This window comes from Balaenoptera physalus (assembly GCF_965194825.1).
Source record: "Balaenoptera physalus genome assembly, chromosome: 7".
Taxonomy (NCBI): domain Eukaryota; kingdom Metazoa; phylum Chordata; class Mammalia; order Artiodactyla; family Balaenopteridae; genus Balaenoptera; species Balaenoptera physalus.
The window spans coordinates 95,937,326-95,961,108 of record NC_138886.1 but is presented as its reverse complement, the minus strand read 5'-3'; the positions used below and the strand labels follow the sequence as shown (position 1 = coordinate 95,961,108).

General features: G+C 51.2%; 2 protein-coding genes across 6 annotated transcripts; one reads left to right on the top strand and one right to left on the bottom strand.

The window, feature by feature from the left end:
- Positions 1-817: 817 nt before the first annotated feature.
- Positions 818-12,067, top strand: LOC309664314 (putative serine protease 47; the record flags this gene model as incomplete). The annotated part of the gene is made up of 4 exons (XM_082469495.1): positions 818-1,193; positions 2,634-2,911; positions 5,869-6,029; positions 11,750-12,067. The coding sequence occupies exons 1-4, from the start codon at positions 1,051-1,053 to the stop codon at positions 12,065-12,067; spliced, it is 900 nt and encodes a 299-aa protein (XP_082325621.1). The 5' UTR covers positions 818-1,050.
- On the bottom strand, positions 6,085-23,194 carry LOC309664450 (putative serine protease 47). 5 transcript variants are annotated; one of them, XR_014265751.1, is made up of 5 exons: positions 22,819-23,194; positions 21,102-21,379; positions 17,986-18,146; positions 12,302-12,670; positions 6,085-8,271 (listed from the first exon to the last, which is right to left on the bottom strand). XR_014265751.1 is itself a non-coding variant. In XM_082469909.1 (5 exons), the coding sequence occupies exons 1-4, from the start codon at positions 22,959-22,961 to the stop codon at positions 12,575-12,577; spliced, it is 678 nt and encodes a 225-aa protein (XP_082326035.1). In that variant the 5' UTR covers positions 22,962-23,194; the 3' UTR covers positions 6,085-8,271; positions 12,551-12,574. The 5 variants fall into 5 exon arrangements, 4 of the variants coding, with proteins under 4 accessions (XP_082326035.1, XP_082326033.1, XP_082326034.1 ...); XM_082469909.1 differs by having other exon boundaries at positions 12,551-12,670; XM_082469907.1 differs by lacking the exon at positions 6,085-8,271 and having other exon boundaries at positions 12,049-12,469; positions 12,551-12,670.
- Positions 23,195-23,783: the final 589 nt, after the last annotated feature.

Below are 23,783 nucleotides of genomic sequence, written 5' to 3'. Positions count from 1 at the left end.
GAGCCACAGGTGCGTTGGGGCCTCTGTTGAGGGCTGAAACGGCCTAAACTGCAGGGCCTGAGGGGGCCGGCTGTGACCAGGGCCTGGGTGCCCTGAGTCACTGAATTTCATCTTTTCTCTGCCCTGGCCAACAACCGGGCAGCCCAGAGACCCCCTCAACACAGGTGGGTCACCGACTCCCCACTGTGGAGCCTCTGGGTGGGAAGTGCCTCTGTGGGACTGTGGGACCTCTGTGGGACTGTGGAAGTGGGGACATAGCAGGGTCTGACCCTGAGGCTGGGTGGCTGGGTGGAGGAAAGCACCAGGACTGATGAACGAGTGGCCCTGAGTCCAGGGCCGCGGGTCTCATTCCCCTCCGTGAGGCCCTGGGAGCGCAGGCCCTAGACCAAGATGCCCGCTCTCAGGGGGCCTGGGCACACCCCCTGCCCTCCCAGGTGTGAGTCCTAGAGCTAGGGCTGTCTTCATTAGCCCACTCCCTCTTCTTTTAGAAATGTAGAATCCTGAGTCAGAGAGGGGGAATGACTTTCCCCAGCTCACACAGCACCACAGACTGCAAATCTCCCTCCCTAAGACACCAGGGTGACATGGAGGAGGCACAGGCCCTTAGAAGCCATGATCTTGAGCAAGTAATGTTGGCAACTTCTGAGACCTTTAGCTCTTTGATCTACAAGAGTAGGCATTGAGGTGTGCTAGTTGAGGGAAATAAGGTCTGTGACGCGCCCAGCCCTTGGCAGCCTCACTCGGGGATGTCCTTCTCCCTGCAGATGCTGCTGTGAGCTGCTTGGCTACCCTAGGTCCCCCCTTGCCCCGTCCCACCAGACCTCTGGGTCCTCATCCCCACAGGGCTTGCTCTGTCCAATTCTCAGGGGCAGCCAGTGAAAGTAGAGTCCAGGTAGCGCTGTCATTTTGGCTAGGCCACTGGACGCTTGGCCTTGGTTTTCCCATCTATGAAGTGGACAGGGCCTTCCTGGTAGTGGCATTTGGGGTACTACTAGTGTCTCTTTCGTAGGTGGCAGGGGAGTCTCCACAGTGTGCGGGAAACCCAAGGTGATGGGGAAGATCTACGGTGGCCAGGACGTGGTGGCTGGCCAGTGGCCATGGCAGGCCAGCTTGCAGTACCAGGGCTCACACGTCTGTGGAGCTGTCCTCATTAACTCTCGCTGGGTCGTTTCCACTGCCCACTGCTTTCTGAAGTAAGTCCTCCTTCCAGGGTGCCAGCACAGGCACTGGCAGGGGAGGGGGATATGGGGGAAGAGGAGAAGAGGGGTGATGGGCATCCCACGTCAGCTCCTCTGGGCTTTTCTCTGGGGCAGTCTGTGGCCTTCAGATGCATGTCATTCCTGCCTTTGGCCTGTGTACCCTCCACCTGGACTGTCCTCCCTGCTCACCTGCTCAGATCCGCCTCATGCTCTGCCATCAGCCCCTGTGCCTGTGCTTCAACACAGATGTGCCTCAGGAGAGTGGCAGTGTCCGTCCTGGCTGCCATGCAGTGTGGACCAATCTCAGATCACAGCTTCTTCTTAACGTCCCCACATTTCCAGGTGTCAGATTCTAGGCAGGGACCTGGGACCGCATGTGTGGCCAGCAGCTGGGCAATTCTTCTTATTACTCCTGCACAACTGTGTGCCCAGGAGTAGTCATGGCCGCTGGTGTGCGTTGTGGGGAGCCATGGTGCCAGGCTGCATAGGTGGGAATTGGGGCTCCCTGGGAGAGTGACATGGCTGCTCAGGAGTCTAATTCCCCTGGCCGTCCTGGGCCTGGCTCAGTGCCTGGGTCTGAACAGATGAGGAGGGGTCCCCAGGGAGTTGGGGCATCACAGCCCAGGTCTGGGAGCTGGAACTTTCAGAGCTTAGAGTCCTATTGGCGCCTACTCCATACGACGATCCACGCAAGCCCCTTTGTGACATCAGGGGTGGCAAGTCCCCACCTCACCCTGTCTCCATCCTGTCACACGAGAAGGCCCAACATGGGTGAGAAGGGCAGATGCATGGGCTGGGGGTTCCGGAGAAGGGCTATGCAGAGCGAGGGGCTTGCTGGAGGGGAAGGGTTTGGGCAAGGGGAGCATGAGTGGGTCTCCAGGTGGACGAGCCGTGCAAACAGTCAGGGAGGTGGGAAGTTTCAGCACCTGTGTTCAGGGAACAAGGCAAGGTTCTGTTTCCTGCACTCATTTGCTCATTTATTTAACAAATCTTTTGTGAGTCCTTATAACTAAGTGGAGAAGCAGCCCTTGGGCAGGAAGGTGTTTAAAGAAAGGAGAGGTCAGGAAGAGTGTGGGGCCAGAAGGTGGACTGTAGGGAGTCTTGGGAAGGGTAAAGTTAGAGCTGGGATTGAGCCAGAACTCCTCCTGTGTACAATCAAAGACCTTCATTTGATACGCCACCAAGGATCTTTCCAGCACAAGGATTCAATGCTCCTCTGATTCTAGTGTGTGATGGAGAAGCCGTGTGTCTGAGGTTGTAAGTAGAATAGCAATTAGCCCCAAGAAAGAAGGACTCCTGAACGCTAGAAATGCGGAGATAAAAGCTGTCTAGCATCATGTGGGGTAGAGGCCTGTGGGCAGTTAGATGAGGATGCAGGGGAAGAGCTAGCCCACACGCAGAGATGATGGTGACAATGTGCCCTTCTTCCTCCAGAAAATCTCACGCCCCGGAGAACTACCGGGTTCTGTTAGGAAGCACCCAGCTGCACCAGCACACCCAGCACACCCGAGAGATGTCACTGAGCCGGATTATCATGCACCCAGACTTTGAGAAGTTACATCCCTTCGGGAGTGACATAGCCATGTTGCAGCTGCTCTTTCCTGTGAATTTCACCTCCTACATCATCCCCGCCTGCCTCCCAGTCCCTGGCATGCAGCTACCCAGTAACTCATCCTGCTGGATAACTGGCTGGGGGATGCTCAACGAGGAAAGTGAGAGGGTGTAGGAGAGTCGGGTTGGGGGCAGATGAGGGTGGGGAGGAGGAAGGGGAGAAGGACAAAGGAGGGAAGAAGGGAGGTGTGGCTCCTCCTGAGGGGTCCCCAAGCAAAGAGGCACTGGACCTTGGCCCACTAAGCGTCATTTCTAGAGGAGTGGACCATTCTAGTTCTAGTTCTGAAAGTGTGTGATGGTAAAGCTTCAGTGTTCCCTAAGTGCAAAGGTTTACACTGAAAGTCTGGGAATCTTTGACTTTTGGAATCAAGATTCTGGGTTCTTGAAGTCTTTCTGGTTCTGGATTCCAAGCTTTTAATCAACCATGGATCTGAGATGACTTGATTCAACTCAAAGGTCATGCTTGGGGCCTGGTCCATTGCAGGCCACTGACAAACAAACACCCTGATTTCCCATTGCCACAAGAGGAGCTTGGGAAAAGTGGAAGGAAAACACACGTACGACTTCTGACCTCTGAGCCTGCCTGATGAAGTTAGAATGATTATGACTTAAGAGTGTTTCACTCTCTGAACCTCACTTTGCTCTTCTCCCAACGCAGCTCAGCTATCTACTTTGGAAGCTTGTTAGGTGCACTGCATAACGCAGGAAAAAAATTATGTTTTTTAAGATTGAAAGAGGAGAAATGTAGGCAAAGACTTATGAGCCAGAGTCCTTATTAAAGAAAGGAGTATTTATGGTTGGGGGAAATGCTTATGGTGCAAAATTAAGGGGAAAAAGAATATATATTTTAATTATTTGTAGGGTCATAATTTGGTACCGTGTTTCTCAACAGAGGTGCTACAGGCATTTTGAACAGACCCTGTCTTCATTGGGTGGGAAGTGCCAGCATCCCTGGCCCTTGCCTACTAGTATGTCATGAACACTCCCTAATCATAGGACAAACAACCAGGTTCCCAGCATTCTCACACCACATACACAACACATACACACCACACATACACCACATTTCTCACACACACACACACACACACACACACACACACACACACACACACACACACACACACAGACTGTTCCTCCTTGAGGACAGAAACCCTGTCTTTCTTGTTTTAATATCCCAGCCTGTGGCCCGGGCAGGGCCAGGCACCTTGTAGGTACCCCACTGCTGCCACCCTGGTCCTATAGACCATAATTGCTTGCCTGTACCTCCAGACTGGTCTCTGAGATCCCACCCTGTGTGCTATACTTTAGTCTCCACATAGCTGTCTGAGTGTTTTCTTTAAAGCAGGAGTCATGCCAGTTCCCTGCTCATTACCCTCAGTGCCTTCTCATTTACACCTGGAAAAAAGTCGTAACTCCCTGCCTTGGCTCTCAGGCCCTGTGTAATGTTGGCCCCAATTCCTCTCTGCTCATCTCCTACTACATCCCTCACCCACACCATCCCAGCCAGCAGGCCTCCTTCCTGCTTGAAAATGTCAAGGCCATCGCCACCTCAGGGCCTTCACCTTGGCTGCCTCCCTGGCCTCACTTGCTCTCCCTGCTAACCTTGGCATGACTCACTTCTTTACATGTACAACTCAGCTGCTCCTCTGAGGAGTTTTACTTGATCATATGAGCTAAAACAGGCAACCTCTAATAGCATATGTCCCTGTTTTATTTCCTTTACACCACTTATTAGATCTAAAACAATTCTACTTATTTACTTCATTTACTCTGTTGATACAAAAAGCTCAGCTTCTCTGTACACCAGTGCTAAATAGAATCTTGGAGACAGAGTTTTGGGTGAAGTAGAAAAGGATAGCTTTATTACTTTGCCAGGCAAACGGGGACACAGTGGGCTCCTGCCTCGAAAAACTGTGTCTCTACTTGGAGAGGATAGTGAGAAGTTTCACAGTAATGGTTCAAAGAGGGCGTGATCAGCTCTTGGACGTCCTGCTGATGAGGTGGGGGTGAGGTAAGTAAGAGTCAGCATCATCAACCTTCAGGTTCCAACTGGTCTGGGATCTACATGCTTGTGGGCAGCATACCATTGTTAATCATTAACTTCTCCCACCTGGAGGGGGTTTCAGTATCTGCAAAACAGCTCTAAGAAATTGTTTTGTATATCCATTGTTGGGGAGCCAGGACCTTGCCCCAAGGCTGCACTGTATTTCTCTTGACTGTTTCTCACTGGTCTCGCATCCCCTCCCTTCCCTGATTAACAACTGCTTGAATCTGCCCGTTGGAACTCAGAGAAGGTCATGGAGGCTGAATGAAGTCTATTTCCTGTAATCAAAGAAATGGGGGACACAGAAAGCCTTTGTGCCCAGGAGCCCCTCAGGGCCCTGCTCGGTATCCCTGTCTCCCCCAACTAAGAATGTTCCCGTGTATCATTAGTGTCTAAAAGATACTGAACACAAGGACAGAGGAATAAATGAGTGATTGGATGAGAGGGTGGATGGGTGAAGGGTAGGTGGGAGGATGAGTGGGTGGAAGGAAAGATGGGTGGGTGGGTGAAAGGATGGTAGGCAGAGATAGTTGGAGTGAGTGGAGATGGATCAAAAGATGGGTAAATGGGCAAATGGATGGAAGTGTGAGGGGATGAATGGGACATGAGGAAAGAGGAAAGATAGGTAGATGGATAGAGGAATTGGTGGATGGATGGAAAGGTTAATGATAGACAAATGGAGAGCGGATGGGATGGTCTGTGAAAGGGTAGGTAGGTTGGTGAATGGTTGCTAAGCACCACTGAGTGGCATGTGTTAGGGGGATTTGCCTTTTTCCTTTGTAGACTAGGAGAGGTGTGGTCTATTGCTATGAGGGAGGTGGAGGGAATAGGATGAGTTTGGAAAAGTTTGAGAAAAGGGGGAGGGCTTACTAGGCATAAGTAGAAGACTGAAACAGTGCTGAAGGCTCAACTGTGCTGAGAAAAGTCCATGTTGAAGTGGTGAACAGTAAGGCAGAGTAGCCTGTAGCTAAGCCACAGCACCCTTCACTGATTTCCTCCTTATCCTCGCAGCGCCTCTGCCCGAACCCTTCCATCTCCAGGAGGGTAAGGTGGGCTTCACTGAGAACAAGTTTTGTAATATATTTTACGGACTTAGAAAAGGCAAGAACTTCTCCGTGCATGAGGACATGCTGTGTGAGGGGACTTCTCGACAGGAAAGGCCATCTGCCAAGGTCATTTCTGTTCTTCCCTTGCCTGTTCTCAGGGCCTCAGTTTCCCTAGGGGAGGGGCTGTGTTGCCTCTACTGTCTTTGTGGAGACCCCTGGGACTTCCCATTTCCTCCCTCCACATGTCTTCCTGGGCTCAATTCCTTGGCAGTGTCCCCCAGGATAGCCCCTTCCTAAGCCCCTTGCACATAAGGGCATCTACTGGCAGCACCCTCAAACAGCATCTTTTTATGAGGCATACCTTAAAGTTTTTATTTAAGTATAACATACATACAAAAGAATCTATTCATGCTGTTTTCATAAGTTGGATGAACTTTCACATAGTTACGCAACAGATGACCAATACCCCAGAGGTCCCACTCACACCTCCTTCCTATCACCAACACCCAACAGAAACCGCCATCTTCACTTTTGACAACTTAGATTCGATTCTGAATATTCCATAAATAGAATTTATTTCCAGTTGTCAATCTTTCGTGTCTTTATATTTGTGAGATTCATCCAAACTGTTAAATGTAGTTATAGTTTGTTGAGTCTCATTGCTCTACAGGACTCTATTGTGTGAATTGAATTCTATGATCAGTTCTACTCTTGATGGGTATTTTAGAGGTTTCCAAGTTTTTCATTTCATTTCACTTCCAAATATTTTATCTTCTATTTCACAGAAACCCTTGAGTAGAATTGTTGAATTAAAAGGTATGTGTATATTCAGCTTTGGCAGATATTTCCTAACAACATCTCCAAAGTGGTTGCACTTCATTCCAGCAGTGGATGCGAGTTTAATATTTATTTATTTTATTTATTTATTTTCCTTATTTTTTTTTGGCTGTGTCGTGTCTTAGTTGCACCACAAGGGATCTTTGCTGAGGCATGCGAGATCTTTCGTTATGGTGCGCGGTCTCCTCCGGTTTCTCTCTGGTTGTGGTTCTCAGGCTTCTCTCTAGTTGTCATGTGTGGGTTTTCTCTCTCTAGCTGTTGTGCGTGGGGCTCCGGAGTGCATGGGCTCTGTAGTTGTGGCATGCAGGTTCTCTTGAGGCGCACGAGCTCATTAGTTGCGGCACGCTGGCTTAGTTGCCCCGCGGCATTTGGGATCTTAGTTCCTCAACCAGGGATTGAACCCGCGTCCCCTGCATTGGAAGGCAGATTTTTTACCACTGGATCACCAGGGAAGTCCTGGATGAGAGTTTATATCCTCGCCAACACTTTGCACTTTCCATCTTTTCTCATTTTGATAGCTTATGGTGGTTTGCATGTCCCTGATGACAAGTTAAATGTACTTTCATATGTTTATTGTCATTGGATATCTTCTCTAAAGTTTCCCTTCCAGATTTTCCCCCCTCTCACTTTTCTGTTGGGTTGTCTTCTTTTCCTTTAGGGGCTCTTTGTGTATTTTTACATATTACAGGTATGAGTCCACTGTTGGATATTTGAATTGTAAACATTTCTTTCCTCTCTCTGTAATGCCCAATTTTAGAGGTGGGCAAACAGGTCCGGAGAGGGAAAGTCGCTACCCTAAAATAAGGCAGCACAACCTGGTCCCCCGTATTCTGACTCCAAGCCTAACCTGACCTCCACCATATCCGCCTCAGGGCCCAGCCTCCCAAGCTGGCATCATGTGCGGAGCTCTTGCATAGATGGCATTGTGGAGTGGAGGGGAGAGTATTAGGGTTCTGGAGTTAGAGACACTGCTCTGCCCTGAAGGTCTTTTCACTTTCTGAGCCCATGTCCTCATTTATACTGTAGGATTCTGAGGCCTCCTTCATGGGATTGTCGAAAGGATGGTGTAGTGGGTTGGATAGTGTCCCCTACATTTGTAACCATCTGGAATCTCAGAAAGTGACCTGATTTGGAAATAGGTCTTTGCAGATGTGATTAGCTAAGAATCTCGAGATGAAACCATTTTGAGTTTAGAGTGGGCTGAGGGATAGACAGAGAGGTACTTGATTTCAGACTTCTGGTTTCCAGAACTGTGAGAAGAGAAATTTCTGTTGTTTTTATAGTGACCCAGTTTGTGGTAATATGCTTTGGCACCCCAGGAAATGCACACAGGAGGGATGGGATGCGCCTGGTCCTTGAGAAGGCCTCACGGACAGCTGTTTTCACGGCAGCCCAGTGGAGCTGCTGAGCCAGAGGGAAGAAGCTCGGCCAGCTGCCCTCCTGGTAGGAGGTAGACCCAGCTTTCTTGGTTCCCAGTGCACAACCCATGGCTGGCTGGCTTGGGCCGTTGTTCTCACAGAGTCAGCTGCACCTGCAGGTGAAATAAAGGGCTGAGTCCCCCGAGTCCCCATCTGGCTGTCACCGTAGACCTCCCTTCCAGCCTGCAGAGGTCATGGCCATGGAGTTCAGGGCCGGAGCCCTTTGTCTGCTTGCCTGCTGGACATCCATTCTGCCTCTTGACCCCACCCCCCCTCGTTTCTCCCCAGGCTGAGGACACCATTGAGCTGGACACCCAGGAGCCCCAGCACATGGCCCCTCCTGCCCCCCTTAGCCTTTCAGTCACCACAGCCTGTCTGAGAGGTTCCATCTAGATTCATCTTCTGTCACATGCCTGCTCTGGTCCCCAGCCTCCAACTGGGGCTGCCTTCTCTCACTGAAGTGCCCTCCCCCAGCACAGGACACCCAGAAACAAGTCTGAGGAGAGACAGACCCCAGGAGCACTCAGTGCTCAGACTGTGGGGCAGGACAGACCTGGGTCCAGTCTTCAGTCTGTAATTTAGTGATTATGACCTTAGATAACCCATGAAATGGGGTTGCTAACGGCCTCCACTTAATAAGGTCCTTATAGAAGATTCAGTACTGTGCCTGGCATTCAGTAGGTGCTTAACACCTGCTGGCTTTCAATCTCCTGGCCTGGTCTGCCTCCCTCTATCTGGATTGTACCTGTTCTCCTGGGCCTGTCTTAGACCTGTCCTCTCACCCAAGGTAGAATTCATTGCTCTGGCCATGCCCAACACACACACACACACACACACACACACACACACACACACACACACACACATACTGTTTGCTGCGTGTCTTCAGTAGTGCAAAGTGCAGCTCACTTTGCGTGGGATACATTAGTGTTGGGCCTTCCTCTGCCTTCTGAGAACTCCCCAGGGGCTAGGAGGCTATTGGAGCCCTTCCCATCTCCCTCGGACTGGCCCAGAATCCATCATAATATAGACAACCACATGGCTCATCTGCACGAATCCCTGAGGCCTGGAGTGGACAGGGACCAGGCCTTCCCCTGGCCTTGAACAGCTTGGGGTGGGTACACTGTGGGGAAGGCTAAGGGCACCCCAGCTAGGGAGCACAGAGGGGAAGAGCTGAGGTGATGATGGCACATTCCCAATCTCCAAGAAGACCCCGTGTATGACTTTCTTGGGTCTGCGGTGACAAATCACCTCAAAGTGGGTGGCTAAAACAACAGAACTTTATTCTCTTACATTTCTGGAGGTCAAAAGTCTAAAGTCAAGGTGTTGGCCAGGCTGGTTCCTTCTGGAGACTCTAGGGGAGAATGTTTTCTTGCTTTTGCTAGCTTTTTCGAGGCTGCCAGCATTCCTTGGCTCATGGCCCCTTCCTCTGACCCCAAAGCACATTGCTCCTCCCTCTGCTTCTGTCATCACATCTCCTCCTCTGACTCTGACCTCCTGCCTCCCTCTTTCCTCATGAGAATCTTTCTGATTACATTGGGTCCACCCAGATAATCCAGGATAGTCTTCCTATTTCAAGATGCTCAACTCCATCACAGCTGCAGAGTCCCTTTTGCCACGTAAGGTAACATAGCCAAAGGGTCCAGTGATGAGGATGGGCATCTTTGAGGGTTATTTTTGGCCAGCTACACCATGTACCCTTCTCTCTCCTTCAAGCCGCCACTTACCCCACCCCCTCCTCAGCTGGAGATCTTCTCATTTCACTGAGAACGCCAAAGCAATCAGTCAGCCTAGAGCCCATTCATCTTGCCAGCCCCACCCTAGCATCTTCCATCTCTCCTGAGCCTCATGGCCCATCCCAGCCAGTCTGTCCTGGAGCTCTGGGTGCCCAAAGGCTCTCCTGCTCCACATCTTCTGTCTTCCTCTTTCCTGGCTCCTGTGTAAATGTGCAACAGCACTCTCCCTCCTGCAATTGCCCAGTTTCTCTGCCTTCCTTCCCCCAAAGACTCACAGCAGCACTGAATCTAACCCACTCCACCCAGGAGTGTCGCCAATGTGCCACCAGAGCCACATGACCAACATCCCCAAGAGCCTGTCTTGCCAGAGCCACCTGTGGACCTGAGTCCTCCTCTCACTCAGCACTTCAGCAAGTCTCACTCCCATTTCCTGGGCACCAGGACTAGCCAGCTACTCTGCTGTGCACCTGGTCCCCTCCCCTCCCACCTCTAAATGCTGGAGACCCCAGGGCTCCGTGCTCAGCCTGCTGCTTCCCCTCTGCAGTTCCTCCCTGGTTGGTGAGAAAGGCTCAGATTTGAAAGGTCCTGTTGCCTCCTTCAACATATTGCCCCAAATCTGACTGTTTCTTACTGCCCTGGCCCCTCCCCATCAGTAATCTCTCACCTTCCCTCCTGTAGCTACTTCCCAACTGGTTCATTCTCCACACAGCACCAGAGTGATCCAGGTGCTAGACATAACCTAGACAGTTCTCCATGGGGGTCAATTCTAACCCCCCACCATAAGGCCCTGTGACCCCATGTCCCATCTATCCCCCTTGCTCCACACACATCACTGCTCTTCCTCCCCCCCACCTGGCTCAACCCTCCTCTCCTCGTCTGCACTTACTGCTCCCCCTTCTCCTGCATCAGAAAGTTAGGTTGTTTCTTGCCTGGAGTCTCAGCACAGGAAAGCTTTGTGCCTCCACCCTATGAAGTGCCCTTCCCTTCCTGTCCTGTCCCTTCCATGGCTTGTTTCCACATGCCACATCTGACAATGGCAGGCTAATTGGCTTATTTAAAAAAGCACCGCAAAAGAGGAGCCTTGTCATTTCACCGCTGTGCCCAAAGGCGGAGGCTGCCCTGGATGCTTGATGTGCGTGTTGGACAGGTGAGTGGAGGAGCAGCAAGCATGGCTATGGCCCCTGCTCCCCCACCCCCACCCCCAAGGATGGGACCTTCGCTTTGGCTGATGAGTGAGGGGATTTCCAAGCAGATTGTCCTGCCCTGACAGCATTTTAGGACTCCAGCAGCTTTCTGGGGACCCCCATCTTCTCCCCGAGCAAAACAGGCTGCCTCCACCATGCCTGGGTATGGGCATTTTCTGAAAATGTTCAACCAAGAAGTTGAGAGAAAAATGAAAGGCCTAACTAAAGGAATGAAAAAGGAGGAGGACCCACGTGGGCACATGCTGCTGCAGTTCAGGGTATTGCAAGAGCTGGGGACTGACGCAGCTTTAGCTGGCCAGGCTTTACTCACAGAGCAGCTCTCTTGGGCCCTATGGTGCAGCTGTCCCTTCTCGGCCTTGGATAGTGCCCGTCCTGGACCACCAGGACCTCGCTGGGCACAGAGGTCCATATGTTGATAGGTTTAGATCAATGATTGTCCTGAGGGTCAATCAGGAACTTCCTATAGCACGATTCCACTGCCTGCCTGCATGGCCTAATAGGGCTGCTCGGCAGTGGGACGCTGGTGTTGGGACTTCCACAGAGGTGCACCTGAGTGAGACTGGATGGCAGAGACTCATAAGCCCCACCTTGCTACCTGGTCTTCTCAGACCTGGCTCAGTCACCCACATGAACTCCCATCTCTTTCCTAGGGCAATTCCGGGGGGCCCCTCGTCTGTGACTTCACCAGTGCCTGGGTTCTGATGGGGCTGTCCAGCTGGGGCTTTGACTGCCGTCATCCCATTTACCCCAGCATCTTCACCAACGTCACCTACTTCACCGACTGGATCGTCGAGATCCAGAGACTCACACCTCTCCCTGAGCCCACGTCCGCTCCTCCTCAGGCCCTGTTTCCATACCAGACTCTGCAGGCTGCGGGCTCGCCTGGGCCTGGCACAGCCTTTGTGCCTCCACAGAGCTGGCCCCTGCTGTTGTTCATGCTTGGGGCCGTATGGAAAGCCCTGAAGTGATCCCCCAAGCCCCTCTGCTCTTGTTCTCTGCCTCAGGGCCCAGTCTCCTCACTGGAACCTTCTGCCTCTCCCCTCCCGCAGCCCCATCACCCTTCAGTGGTCCCTTCTTCGCTTTCCTGTCCAACTGCTGCCACCCCACAAACCAAGCATGAAAAAAACAAATACAAACTAATGAAAGAGTCATCTTGCTCCTGTCTTGGGGCCCTATTGCCCGCCGTGATCCTCAGCACTCACCCTTTCCCTTGAGGTCTGTTGTCTGACTCCGTGGTCAAGGAAACAGGACCGGGCAGGGAGACTATCCCAGGAGGAAAGCAGGAGTGAGGACACTGAAGGAGTCCAGCTGGGGAGAGAGAAAGGTGTCTTCACTTGCAGACACCACTCCTGCCATGGGGGTGCACAGGCCTTCAGAGGAAGGATATGTCAGCTCCAGCTGCCATAACAAATACCACAGACAATGTGGCTTAAACAAGAGGAATTTATCACCTCACAGTTCTGGAGCCCAGAAGTCTAAGGTCTCTCTCCTTGGCTGATAGATGGCCATCTTCTCCCTGTGTCCTCACATTGTCTTCCCTCTGTGTGTTTCTGTGTCCAAATTCTCCCTTCCTATAACGGCACCAATCATATTGGATTAGGGGCTACCCTAACGACCTCATGTTAACTCAATTATCTCTTTAAAGGCTCTACTCCAAATAAAGTCACATTCTGGGGACTTCTCTGGAGATCCGGGGTTTAAGACTCCACGTTTCTATTGCATTGGGCACGGGTTCCATCCCTGGTAGGGGAACTAAGATCCCACATGCCGCATGGTGCAACCAAAAAAAAAAAAAAGTCACACTCTGAGGTACTGGGGTTAGGACTTCAACATATGAACTTTGGGGGGTACAATTCAGCCTTTAATAGGAAGTAAGACATTTTGCCAGGTGTCTATATACAGGGGAGTAAGGATCTTTCCCAAAGTAAAGAACTGTCACTCGTGGGATTTGGAGGAACAAGGACCAGCTCCCCACGGAGGTAGACGGAAGTTCCCAGAGTGCAGGACAATTGAGTTGGACTGGAGTACATGACCCAGGCCTTGAGGAAGGGGCTTCCAGCCTGCAGCATAGAGGGCTGTTGAATGTGGCGGGTCTAGCAGAGTAAGTGGGAAACAGAGAGAGGAGGCCTGATGCCAGGCTGAGGTGCAGGCTGGCAGTCCTCAGACCTCTGCTCCTAGAGTCGACTTCCAGCACCCTCCTCACCCACCCCCATGCTCCCGCTCTGCACAGTCTGAAGGGGCCCAACTCACTGCCCCCCAAGCCCACATGACACTGCTCTCTTCTGTGTAAGGGCCCAGGCCAGCCTGGCCCAAGATGTCCACAGACCTCCAGCAGTTGGAGCCTGGTGTCTCCTTTCTGCTTAGCTGACTCAGGACTTAGTGGCCTGGCAATAAGCCTTGAAGCAATGCTCTAGTCATCCTTCCTACCAATATGCCTGACACAGAGTCCTTGTGCAGCCATCGGGATCCCAGGAGGCCTCGCAATGCACCCGCCCCAGCCTTCCTAACCCATGGTAATGTGGTAAATTTCCCATTTAGCACATATCCAATATGGACTAGATGCCATTCAAAGGGTTCAGTGGAAGTTCTTTCCAATCCTGGCATTGCCCAAATATCCTGAACCCTCACTGGCAGGTGAGCTCAGATGGACTCACATGCACATGAACACTGGGATGCCACTGGCTGGAGCCAGGACCCTGCACAGGAACTCCCTTCCCAAGATGATCATGGGAGGCCTCAAGAAAGTGTCTTCCCAGCGTCCACACCTGTCTAGGCATTGCCGCACTCCCTGCCTCTGGCCATCCCTCTGGCTGGAGCTCTACCACTGAGGTACCACCACACCTAGCAGGAGAGCCTTTGGGCACCCAGAGCTCCAGGACAGACTGGCTGGGATGGGCCATGAGGCTCAGGAGAGATGGAAGATGCTAGGGTGGGGCTGGCAAGATGAATGGGCTCTAGGCTGACTGATTGCTTTGGCGTTCTCAGTGAAATGAGAAGATCTCCAGCTGAGGAGGGGGTGGGGTAAGTGGCGGCTTGAAGGAGAGAGAAGGGTACATGGTGTAGCTGGCCAAAAATAACCCTCAAAGATGCCCATCCTCATCACTGGACCCTTTGGCTATGTTACCTTACGTGGCAAAAGGGACTCTGCAGCTGTGATGGAGTTGAGCATCTTGAAATAGGAAGACTATCCTGGATTATCTGGGTGGACCCAATGTAATCAGAAAGATTCTCATGAGGAAAGAGGGAGGCAGGAGGTCAGAGTCAGAGGAGGAGATGTGATGACAGAAGCAGAGGGAGGAGCAATGTGCTTTGGGGTCAGAGGAAGGGGCCATGAGCCAAGGAATGCTGGCAGCCTCGAAAAAGCTAGCAAAAGCAAGAAAACATTCTCCCCTAGAGTCTCCAGAAGGAACCAGCCTGGCCAACACCTTGACTTTAGACTTTTGACCTCCAGAAATGTAAGAGAATAAAGTTCTGTTGTTTTAGCCACCCACTTTGAGGTGATTTGTCACCGCAGACCCAAGAAAGTCATACACGGGGTCTTCTTGGAGATTGGGAATGTGCCATCATCACCTCAGCTCTTCCCCTCTGTGCTCCCTAGCTGGGGTGCCCTTAGCCTTCCCCACAGTGTACCCACCCCAAGCTGTTCAAGGCCAGGGGAAGGCCTGGTCCCTGTCCACTCCAGGCCTCAGGGATTCGTGCAGATGAGCCATGTGGTTGTCTATATTATGATGGATTCTGGGCCAGTCCGAGGGAGATGGGAAGGGCTCCAATAGCCTCCTAGCCCCTGGGGAGTTCTCAGAAGGCAGAGGAAGGCCCAACACTAATGTATCCCACGCAAAGTGAGCTGCACTTTGCACTACTGAAGACACGCAGCAAACAGTATGTGTGTGTGTGTGTGTGTGTGTGTGTGTGTGTGTGTGTGTGTGTGTGTGTTGGGCATGGCCAGAGCAATGAATTCTACCTTGGGTGAGAGGACAGGTCTAAGACAGGCCCAGGAGAACAGGTACAATCCAGATAGAGGGAGGCAGACCAGGCCAGGAGATTGAAAGCCAGCAGGTGTTAAGCACCTACTGAATGCCAGGCACAGTACTGAATCTTCTATAAGGACCTTATTAAGTGGAGGCCGTTAGCAACCCCATTTCATGGGTTATCTAAGGTCATAATCACTAAATTACAGACTGAAGACTGGACCCAGGTCTGTCCTGCCCCACAGTCTGAGCACTGAGTGCTCCTGGGGTCTGTCTCTCCTCAGACTTGTTTCTGGGTGTCCTGTGCTGGGGGAGGGCACTTCAGTGAGAGAAGGCAGCCCCAGTTGGAGGCTGGGGACCAGAGCAGGCATGTGACAGAAGATGAATCTAGATGGAACCTCTCAGACAGGCTGTGGTGACTGAAAGGCTAAGGGGGGCAGGAGGGGCCATGTGCTGGGGCTCCTGGGTGTCCAGCTCAATGGTGTCCTCAGCCTGGGGAGAAACGAGGGGGGGTGGGGTCAAGAGGCAGAATGGATGTCCAGCAGGCAAGCAGACAAAGGGCTCCGGCCCTGAACTCCATGGCCATGACCTCTGCAGGCTGGAAGGGAGGTCTACGGTGACAGCCAGATGGGGACTCGGGGGACTCAGCCCTTTATTTCACCTGCAGGTGCAGCTGACTCTGTGAGAACAACGGCCCAAGCCAGCCAGCCATGGGTTGTGCACTGGGAACCAAGAAAGCTGGGTCTACCTCCTACCAGGAGGGCAGCTGGCCGAGCTTCTTCCCTCTGGCTCAGCAGCTCCACTGGGCTGCCGTGAAAACAGCTGTCCGTGAGGCCTTCTCAAGGACCAGGCGCATCCCATCCCTCCTGTGTGCATTTCCTGGGGTGCCAAAGCATAGTACCACAAACTGGGTCACTATAAAAACAACAGAAATTTCTCTTCTCACAGTTCTGGAAACCAGAAGTCTGAAATCAAGTACCTCTCTGTCTATCCCTCAGCCCACTCTAAACTCAAAATGGTTTCATCTCGAGATTCTTAGCTAATCACATCTGCAAAGACCTATTTCCAAATCAGGTCACTTTCTGAGATTCCAGATGGTTACAAATGTAGGGGACACTATCCAACCCACTACACCATCCTTTCGACAATCCCATGAAGGAGGCCTCAGAATCCTACAGTATAAATGAGGACATGGGCTCAGAAAGTGAAAAGACCTTCAGGGCAGAGCAGTGTCTCTAACTCCAGAACCCTAATACTCTCCCCTCCACTCCACAATGCCATCTATGCAAGAGCTCCGCACATGATGCCAGCTTGGGAGGCTGGGCCCTGAGGCGGATATGGTGGAGGTCAGGTTAGGCTTGGAGTCAGAATACGGGGGACCAGGTTGTGCTGCCTTATTTTAGGGTAGCGACTTTCCCTCTCCGGACCTGTTTGCCCACCTCTAAAATTGGGCATTACAGAGAGAGGAAAGAAATGTTTACAATTCAAATATCCAACAGTGGACTCATACCTGTAATATGTAAAAATACACAAAGAGCCCCTAAAGGAAAAGAAGACAACCCAACAGAAAAGTGAGAGGGGGGAAAATCTGGAAGGGAAACTTTAGAGAAGATATCCAATGACAATAAACATATGAAAGTACATTTAACTTGTCATCAGGGACATGCAAACCACCATAAGCTATCAAAATGAGAAAAGATGGAAAGTGCAAAGTGTTGGCGAGGATATAAACTCTCATCCAGGACTTCCCTGGTGATCCAGTGGTAAAAAATCTGCCTTCCAATGCAGGGGACGCGGGTTCAATCCCTGGTTGAGGAACTAAGATCCCAAATGCCGCGGGGCAACTAAGCCAGCGTGCCGCAACTAATGAGCTCGTGCGCCTCAAGAGAACCTGCATGCCACAACTACAGAGCCCATGCACTCCGGAGCCCCACGCACAACAGCTAGAGAGAGAAAACCCACACATGACAACTAGAGAGAAGCCTGAGAACCACAACCAGAGAGAAACCGGAGGAGACCGCGCACCATAACGAAAGATCTCGCATGCCTCAGCAAAGATCCCTTGTGGTGCAACTAAGACACGACACAGCCAAAAAAAAATAAGGAAAATAAATAAATAAAATAAATAAATATTAAACTCGCATCCACTGCTGGAATGAAGTGCAACCACTTTGGAGATGTTGTTAGGAAATATCTGCCAAAGCTGAATATACACATACCTTTTAATTCAACAATTCTACTCAAGGGTTTCTGTGAAATAGAAGATAAAATATTTGGAAGTGAAATGAAATGAAAAACTTGGAAACCTCTAAAATACCCATCAAGAGTAGAACTGATCATAGAATTCAATTCACACAATAGAGTCCTGTAGAGCAATGAGACTCAACAAACTATAACTACATTTAACAGTTTGGATGAATCTCACAAATATAAAGACACGAAAGATTGACAACTGGAAATAAATTCTATTTATGGAATATTCAGAATCGAATCTAAGTTGTCAAAAGTGAAGATGGCGGTTTCTGTTGGGTGTTGGTGATAGGAAGGAGGTGTGAGTGGGACCTCTGGGGTATTGGTCATCTGTTGCGTAACTATGTGAAAGTTCATCCAACTTATGAAAACAGCATGAATAGATTCTTTTGTATGTATGTTATACTTAAATAAAAACTTTAAGGTATGCCTCATAAAAAGATGCTGTTTGAGGGTGCTGCCAGTAGATGCCCTTATGTGCAAGGGGCTTAGGAAGGGGCTATCCTGGGGGACACTGCCAAGGAATTGAGCCCAGGAAGACATGTGGAGGGAGGAAATGGGAAGTCCCAGGGGTCTCCACAAAGACAGTAGAGGCAACACAGCCCCTCCCCTAGGGAAACTGAGGCCCTGAGAACAGGCAAGGGAAGAACAGAAATGACCTTACTCACTTGGCAGATGGCCTTTCCTGTCGAGAAGTCCCCAGCACACAGCATGTCCTCATGCACGGAGAAGTTCTTGCCTTTTCTAAGTCCGTAAAATATATTACAAAACTTGTTCTCAGTGAAGCCCACCTTACCCTCCTGGAGATGGAAGGGTTCGGGCAGAGGCGCTGCGAGGATAAGGAGGAAATCAGTGAAGGGTGCTGTGGCTTAGCTACAGGCTACTCTGCCTTACTGTTCACCACTTCAACATGGACTTTTCTCAGCACAGTTGAGCCTTCAGCACTGTTTCAGTCTTCTACTTATGCCTAGTAAGCCCTCCCCCTTTTCTCAAACTTTTCCAAACTCATCCTATTCCCTCCACCTCCCTCATAGCAATAGACCACACCTCTCCTAGTCTACAAAGGAAAAAGGCAAATCCCCCTAACACATGCCACTCAGTGGTGCTTAGCAACCATTCACCAACCTACCTACCCTTTCACAGACCATCCCATCCGCTCTCCATTTGTCTATCATTAACCTTTCCATCCATCCACCAATTCCTCTATCCATCTACCTATCTTTCCTCTTTCCTCATGTCCCATTCATCCCCTCACACTTCCATCCATTTGCCCATTTACCCATCTTTTGATCCATCTCCACTCACTCCAACTATCTCTGCCTACCATCCTTTCACCCACCCACCCATCTTTCCTTCCACCCACTCATCCTCCCACCTACCCTTCACCCATCCACCCTCTCATCCAATCACTCATTTATTCCTCTGTCCTTGTGTTCAGTATCTTTTAGACACTAATGATACACGGGAACATTCTTAGTTGGGGGAGACAGGGATACCGAGCAGGGCCCTGAGGGGCTCCTGGGCACAAAGGCTTTCTGTGTCCCCCATTTCTTTGATTACAGGAAATAGACTTCATTCAGCCTCCATGACCTTCTCTGAGTTCCAACGGGCAGATTCAAGCAGTTGTTAATCAGGGAAGGGAGGGGATGCGAGACCAGTGAGAAACAGTCAAGAGAAATACAGTGCAGCCTTGGGGCAAGGTCCTGGCTCCCCAACAATGGATATACAAAACAATTTCTTAGAGCTGTTTTGCAGATACTGAAACCCCCTCCAGGTGGGAGAAGTTAATGATTAACAATGGTATGCTGCCCACAAGCATGTAGATCCCAGACCAGTTGGAACCTGAAGGTTGATGATGCTGACTCTTACTTACCTCACCCCCACCTCATCAGCAGGACGTCCAAGAGCTGATCACGCCCTCTTTGAACCATTACTGTGAAACTTCTCACTATCCTCTCCAAGTAGAGACACAGTTTTTCGAGGCAGGAGCCCACTGTGTCCCCGTTTGCCTGGCAAAGTAATAAAGCTATCCTTTTCTACTTCACCCAAAACTCTGTCTCCAAGATTCTATTTAGCACTGGTGTACAGAGAAGCTGAGCTTTTTGTATCAACAGAGTAAATGAAGTAAATAAGTAGAATTGTTTTAGATCTAATAAGTGGTGTAAAGGAAATAAAACAGGGACATATGCTATTAGAGGTTGCCTGTTTTAGCTCATATGATCAAGTAAAACTCCTCAGAGGAGCAGCTGAGTTGTACATGTAAAGAAGTGAGTCATGCCAAGGTTAGCAGGGAGAGCAAGTGAGGCCAGGGAGGCAGCCAAGGTGAAGGCCCTGAGGTGGCGATGGCCTTGACATTTTCAAGCAGGAAGGAGGCCTGCTGGCTGGGATGGTGTGGGTGAGGGATGTAGTAGGAGATGAGCAGAGAGGAATTGGGGCCAACATTACACAGGGCCTGAGAGCCAAGGCAGGGAGTTACGACTTTTTTCCAGGTGTAAATGAGAAGGCACTGAGGGTAATGAGCAGGGAACTGGCATGACTCCTGCTTTAAAGAAAACACTCAGACAGCTATGTGGAGACTAAAGTATAGCACACAGGGTGGGATCTCAGAGACCAGTCTGGAGGTACAGGCAAGCAATTATGGTCTATAGGACCAGGGTGGCAGCAGTGGGGTACCTACAAGGTGCCTGGCCCTGCCCGGGCCACAGGCTGGGATATTAAAACAAGAAAGACAGGGTTTCTGTCCTCAAGGAGGAACAGTCTGTGTGTGTGTGTGTGTGTGTGTGTGTGTGTGTGTGTGTGTGTGTGTGTGTGTGTGAGAAATGTGGTGTATGTGTGGTGTGTATGTGTTGTGTATGTGGTGTGAGAATGCTGGGAACCTGGTTGTTTGTCCTATGATTAGGGAGTGTTCATGACATACTAGTAGGCAAGGGCCAGGGATGCTGGCACTTCCCACCCAATGAAGACAGGGTCTGTTCAAAATGCCTGTAGCACCTCTGTTGAGAAACACGGTACCAAATTATGACCCTACAAATAATTAAAATATATATTCTTTTTCCCCTTAATTTTGCACCATAAGCATTTCCCCCAACCATAAATACTCCTTTCTTTAATAAGGACTCTGGCTCATAAGTCTTTGCCTACATTTCTCCTCTTTCAATCTTAAAAAACATAATTTTTTTCCTGCGTTATGCAGTGCACCTAACAAGCTTCCAAAGTAGATAGCTGAGCTGCGTTGGGAGAAGAGCAAAGTGAGGTTCAGAGAGTGAAACACTCTTAAGTCATAATCATTCTAACTTCATCAGGCAGGCTCAGAGGTCAGAAGTCGTACGTGTGTTTTCCTTCCACTTTTCCCAAGCTCCTCTTGTGGCAATGGGAAATCAGGGTGTTTGTTTGTCAGTGGCCTGCAATGGACCAGGCCCCAAGCATGACCTTTGAGTTGAATCAAGTCATCTCAGATCCATGGTTGATTAAAAGCTTGGAATCCAGAACCAGAAAGACTTCAAGAACCCAGAATCTTGATTCCAAAAGTCAAAGATTCCCAGACTTTCAGTGTAAACCTTTGCACTTAGGGAACACTGAAGCTTTACCATCACACACTTTCAGAACTAGAACTAGAATGGTCCACTCCTCTAGAAATGACGCTTAGTGGGCCAAGGTCCAGTGCCTCTTTGCTTGGGGACCCCTCAGGAGGAGCCACACCTCCCTTCTTCCCTCCTTTGTCCTTCTCCCCTTCCTCCTCCCCACCCTCATCTGCCCCCAACCCGACTCTCCTACACCCTCTCACTTTCCTCGTTGAGCATCCCCCAGCCAGTTATCCAGCAGGATGAGTTACTGGGTAGCTGCATGCCAGGGACTGGGAGGCAGGCGGGGATGATGTAGGAGGTGAAATTCACAGGAAAGAGCAGCTGCAACATGGCTATGTCACTCCCGAAGGGATGTAACTTCTCAAAGTCTGGGTGCATGATAATCCGGCTCAGTGACATCTCTCGGGTGTGCTGGGTGTGCTGGTGCAGCTGGGTGCTTCCTAACAGAACCCGGTAGTTCTCCGGGGCGTGAGATTTTCTGGAGGAAGAAGGGCACATTGTCACCATCATCTCTGCGTGTGGGCTAGCTCTTCCCCTGCATCCTCATCTAACTGCCACAGGCCTCTACCCCACATGATGCTAGACAGCTTTTATCTCCGCATTTCTAGCGTTCAGGAGTCCTTCTTTCTTGGGGCTAATTGCTATTCTACTTACAACCTCAGACACACGGCTTCTCCATCACACACTAGAATCAGAGGAGCATTGAATCCTTGTGCTGGAAAGATCCTTGGTGGCGTATCAAATGAAGGTCTTTGATTGTACACAGGAGGAGTTCTGGCTCAATCCCAGCTCTAACTTTACCCTTCCCAAGACTCCCTACAGTCCACCTTCTGGCCCCACACTCTTCCTGACCTCTCCTTTCTTTAAACACCTTCCTGCCCAAGGGCTGCTTCTCCACTTAGTTATAAGGACTCACAAAAGATTTGTTAAATAAATGAGCAAATGAGTGCAGGAAACAGAACCTTGCCTTGTTCCCTGAACACAGGTGCTGAAACTTCCCACCTCCCTGACTGTTTGCACGGCTCGTCCACCTGGAGACCCACTCATGCTCCCCTTGCCCAAACCCTTCCCCTCCAGCAAGCCCCTCGCTCTGCATAGCCCTTCTCCGGAACCCCCAGCCCATGCATCTGCCCTTCTCACCCATGTTGGGCCTTCTCGTGTGACAGGATGGAGACAGGGTGAGGTGGGGACTTGCCACCCCTGATGTCACAAAGGGGCTTGCGTGGATCGTCGTATGGAGTAGGCGCCAATAGGACTCTAAGCTCTGAAAGTTCCAGCTCCCAGACCTGGGCTGTGATGCCCCAACTCCCTGGGGACCCCTCCTCATCTGTTCAGACCCAGGCACTGAGCCAGGCCCAGGACGGCCAGGGGAATTAGACTCCTGAGCAGCCATGTCACTCTCCCAGGGAGCCCCAATTCCCACCTATGCAGCCTGGCACCATGGCTCCCCACAACGCACACCAGCGGCCATGACTACTCCTGGGCACACAGTTGTGCAGGAGTAATAAGAAGAATTGCCCAGCTGCTGGCCACACATGCGGTCCCAGGTCCCTGCCTAGAATCTGACACCTGGAAATGTGGGGACGTTAAGAAGAAGCTGTGATCTGAGATTGGTCCACACTGCATGGCAGCCAGGACGGACACTGCCACTCTCCTGAGGCACATCTGTGTTGAAGCACAGGCACAGGGGCTGATGGCAGAGCATGAGGCGGATCTGAGCAGGTGAGCAGGGAGGACAGTCCAGGTGGAGGGTACACAGGCCAAAGGCAGGAATGACATGCATCTGAAGGCCACAGACTGCCCCAGAGAAAAGCCCAGAGGAGCTGACGTGGGATGCCCATCACCCCTCTTCTCCTCTTCCCCCATATCCCCCTCCCCTGCCAGTGCCTGTGCTGGCACCCTGGAAGGAGGACTTACTTCAGAAAGCAGTGGGCAGTGGAAACGACCCAGCGAGAGTTAATGAGGACAGCTCCACAGACGTGTGAGCCCTGGTACTGCAAGCTGGCCTGCCATGGCCACTGGCCAGCCACCACGTCCTGGCCACCGTAGATCTTCCCCATCACCTTGGGTTTCCCGCACACTGTGGAGACTCCCCTGCCACCTACGAAAGAGACACTAGTAGTACCCCAAATGCCACTACCAGGAAGGCCCTGTCCACTTCATAGATGGGAAAACCAAGGCCAAGCGTCCAGTGGCCTAGCCAAAATGACAGCGCTACCTGGACTCTACTTTCACTGGCTGCCCCTGAGAATTGGACAGAGCAAGCCCTGTGGGGATGAGGACCCAGAGGTCTGGTGGGACGGGGCAAGGGGGGACCTAGGGTAGCCAAGCAGCTCACAGCAGCATCTGCAGGGAGAAGGACATCCCCGAGTGAGGCTGCCAAGGGCTGGGCGCGTCACAGACCTTATTTCCCTCAACTAGCACACCTCAATGCCTACTCTTGTAGATCAAAGAGCTAAAGGTCTCAGAAGTTGCCAACATTACTTGCTCAAGATCATGGCTTCTAAGGGCCTGTGCCTCCTCCATGTCACCCTGGTGTCTTAGGGAGGGAGATTTGCAGTCTGTGGTGCTGTGTGAGCTGGGGAAAGTCATTCCCCCTCTCTGACTCAGGATTCTACATTTCTAAAAGAAGAGGGAGTGGGCTAATGAAGACAGCCCTAGCTCTAGGACTCACACCTGGGAGGGCAGGGGGTGTGCCCAGGCCCCCTGAGAGCGGGCATCTTGGTCTAGGGCCTGCGCTCCCAGGGCCTCACGGAGGGGAATGAGACCCGCGGCCCTGGACTCAGGGCCACTCGTTCATCAGTCCTGGTGCTTTCCTCCACCCAGCCACCCAGCCTCAGGGTCAGACCCTGCTATGTCCCCACTTCCACAGTCCCACAGAG

Coding starts and splice junctions, on each gene's coding strand:
- LOC309664450 (XM_082469906.1), bottom strand. CDS start 22,961: ATGGGGAAGATCTACGGTGGCCAGGACGTGGTGGCTGGCCAGTGGCCA. Junction 21,380..22,818: donor ACTGCCCACTGCTTTCTGAA/GTAAGTCCTCCT, acceptor TTCTTCCTCCAG/AAAATCTCACGCCCCGGAGA. Junction 18,147..21,101: donor GGGGATGCTCAACGAGGAAA/GTGAGAGGGTGT, acceptor TTATCCTCGCAG/CGCCTCTGCCCGAACCCTTC.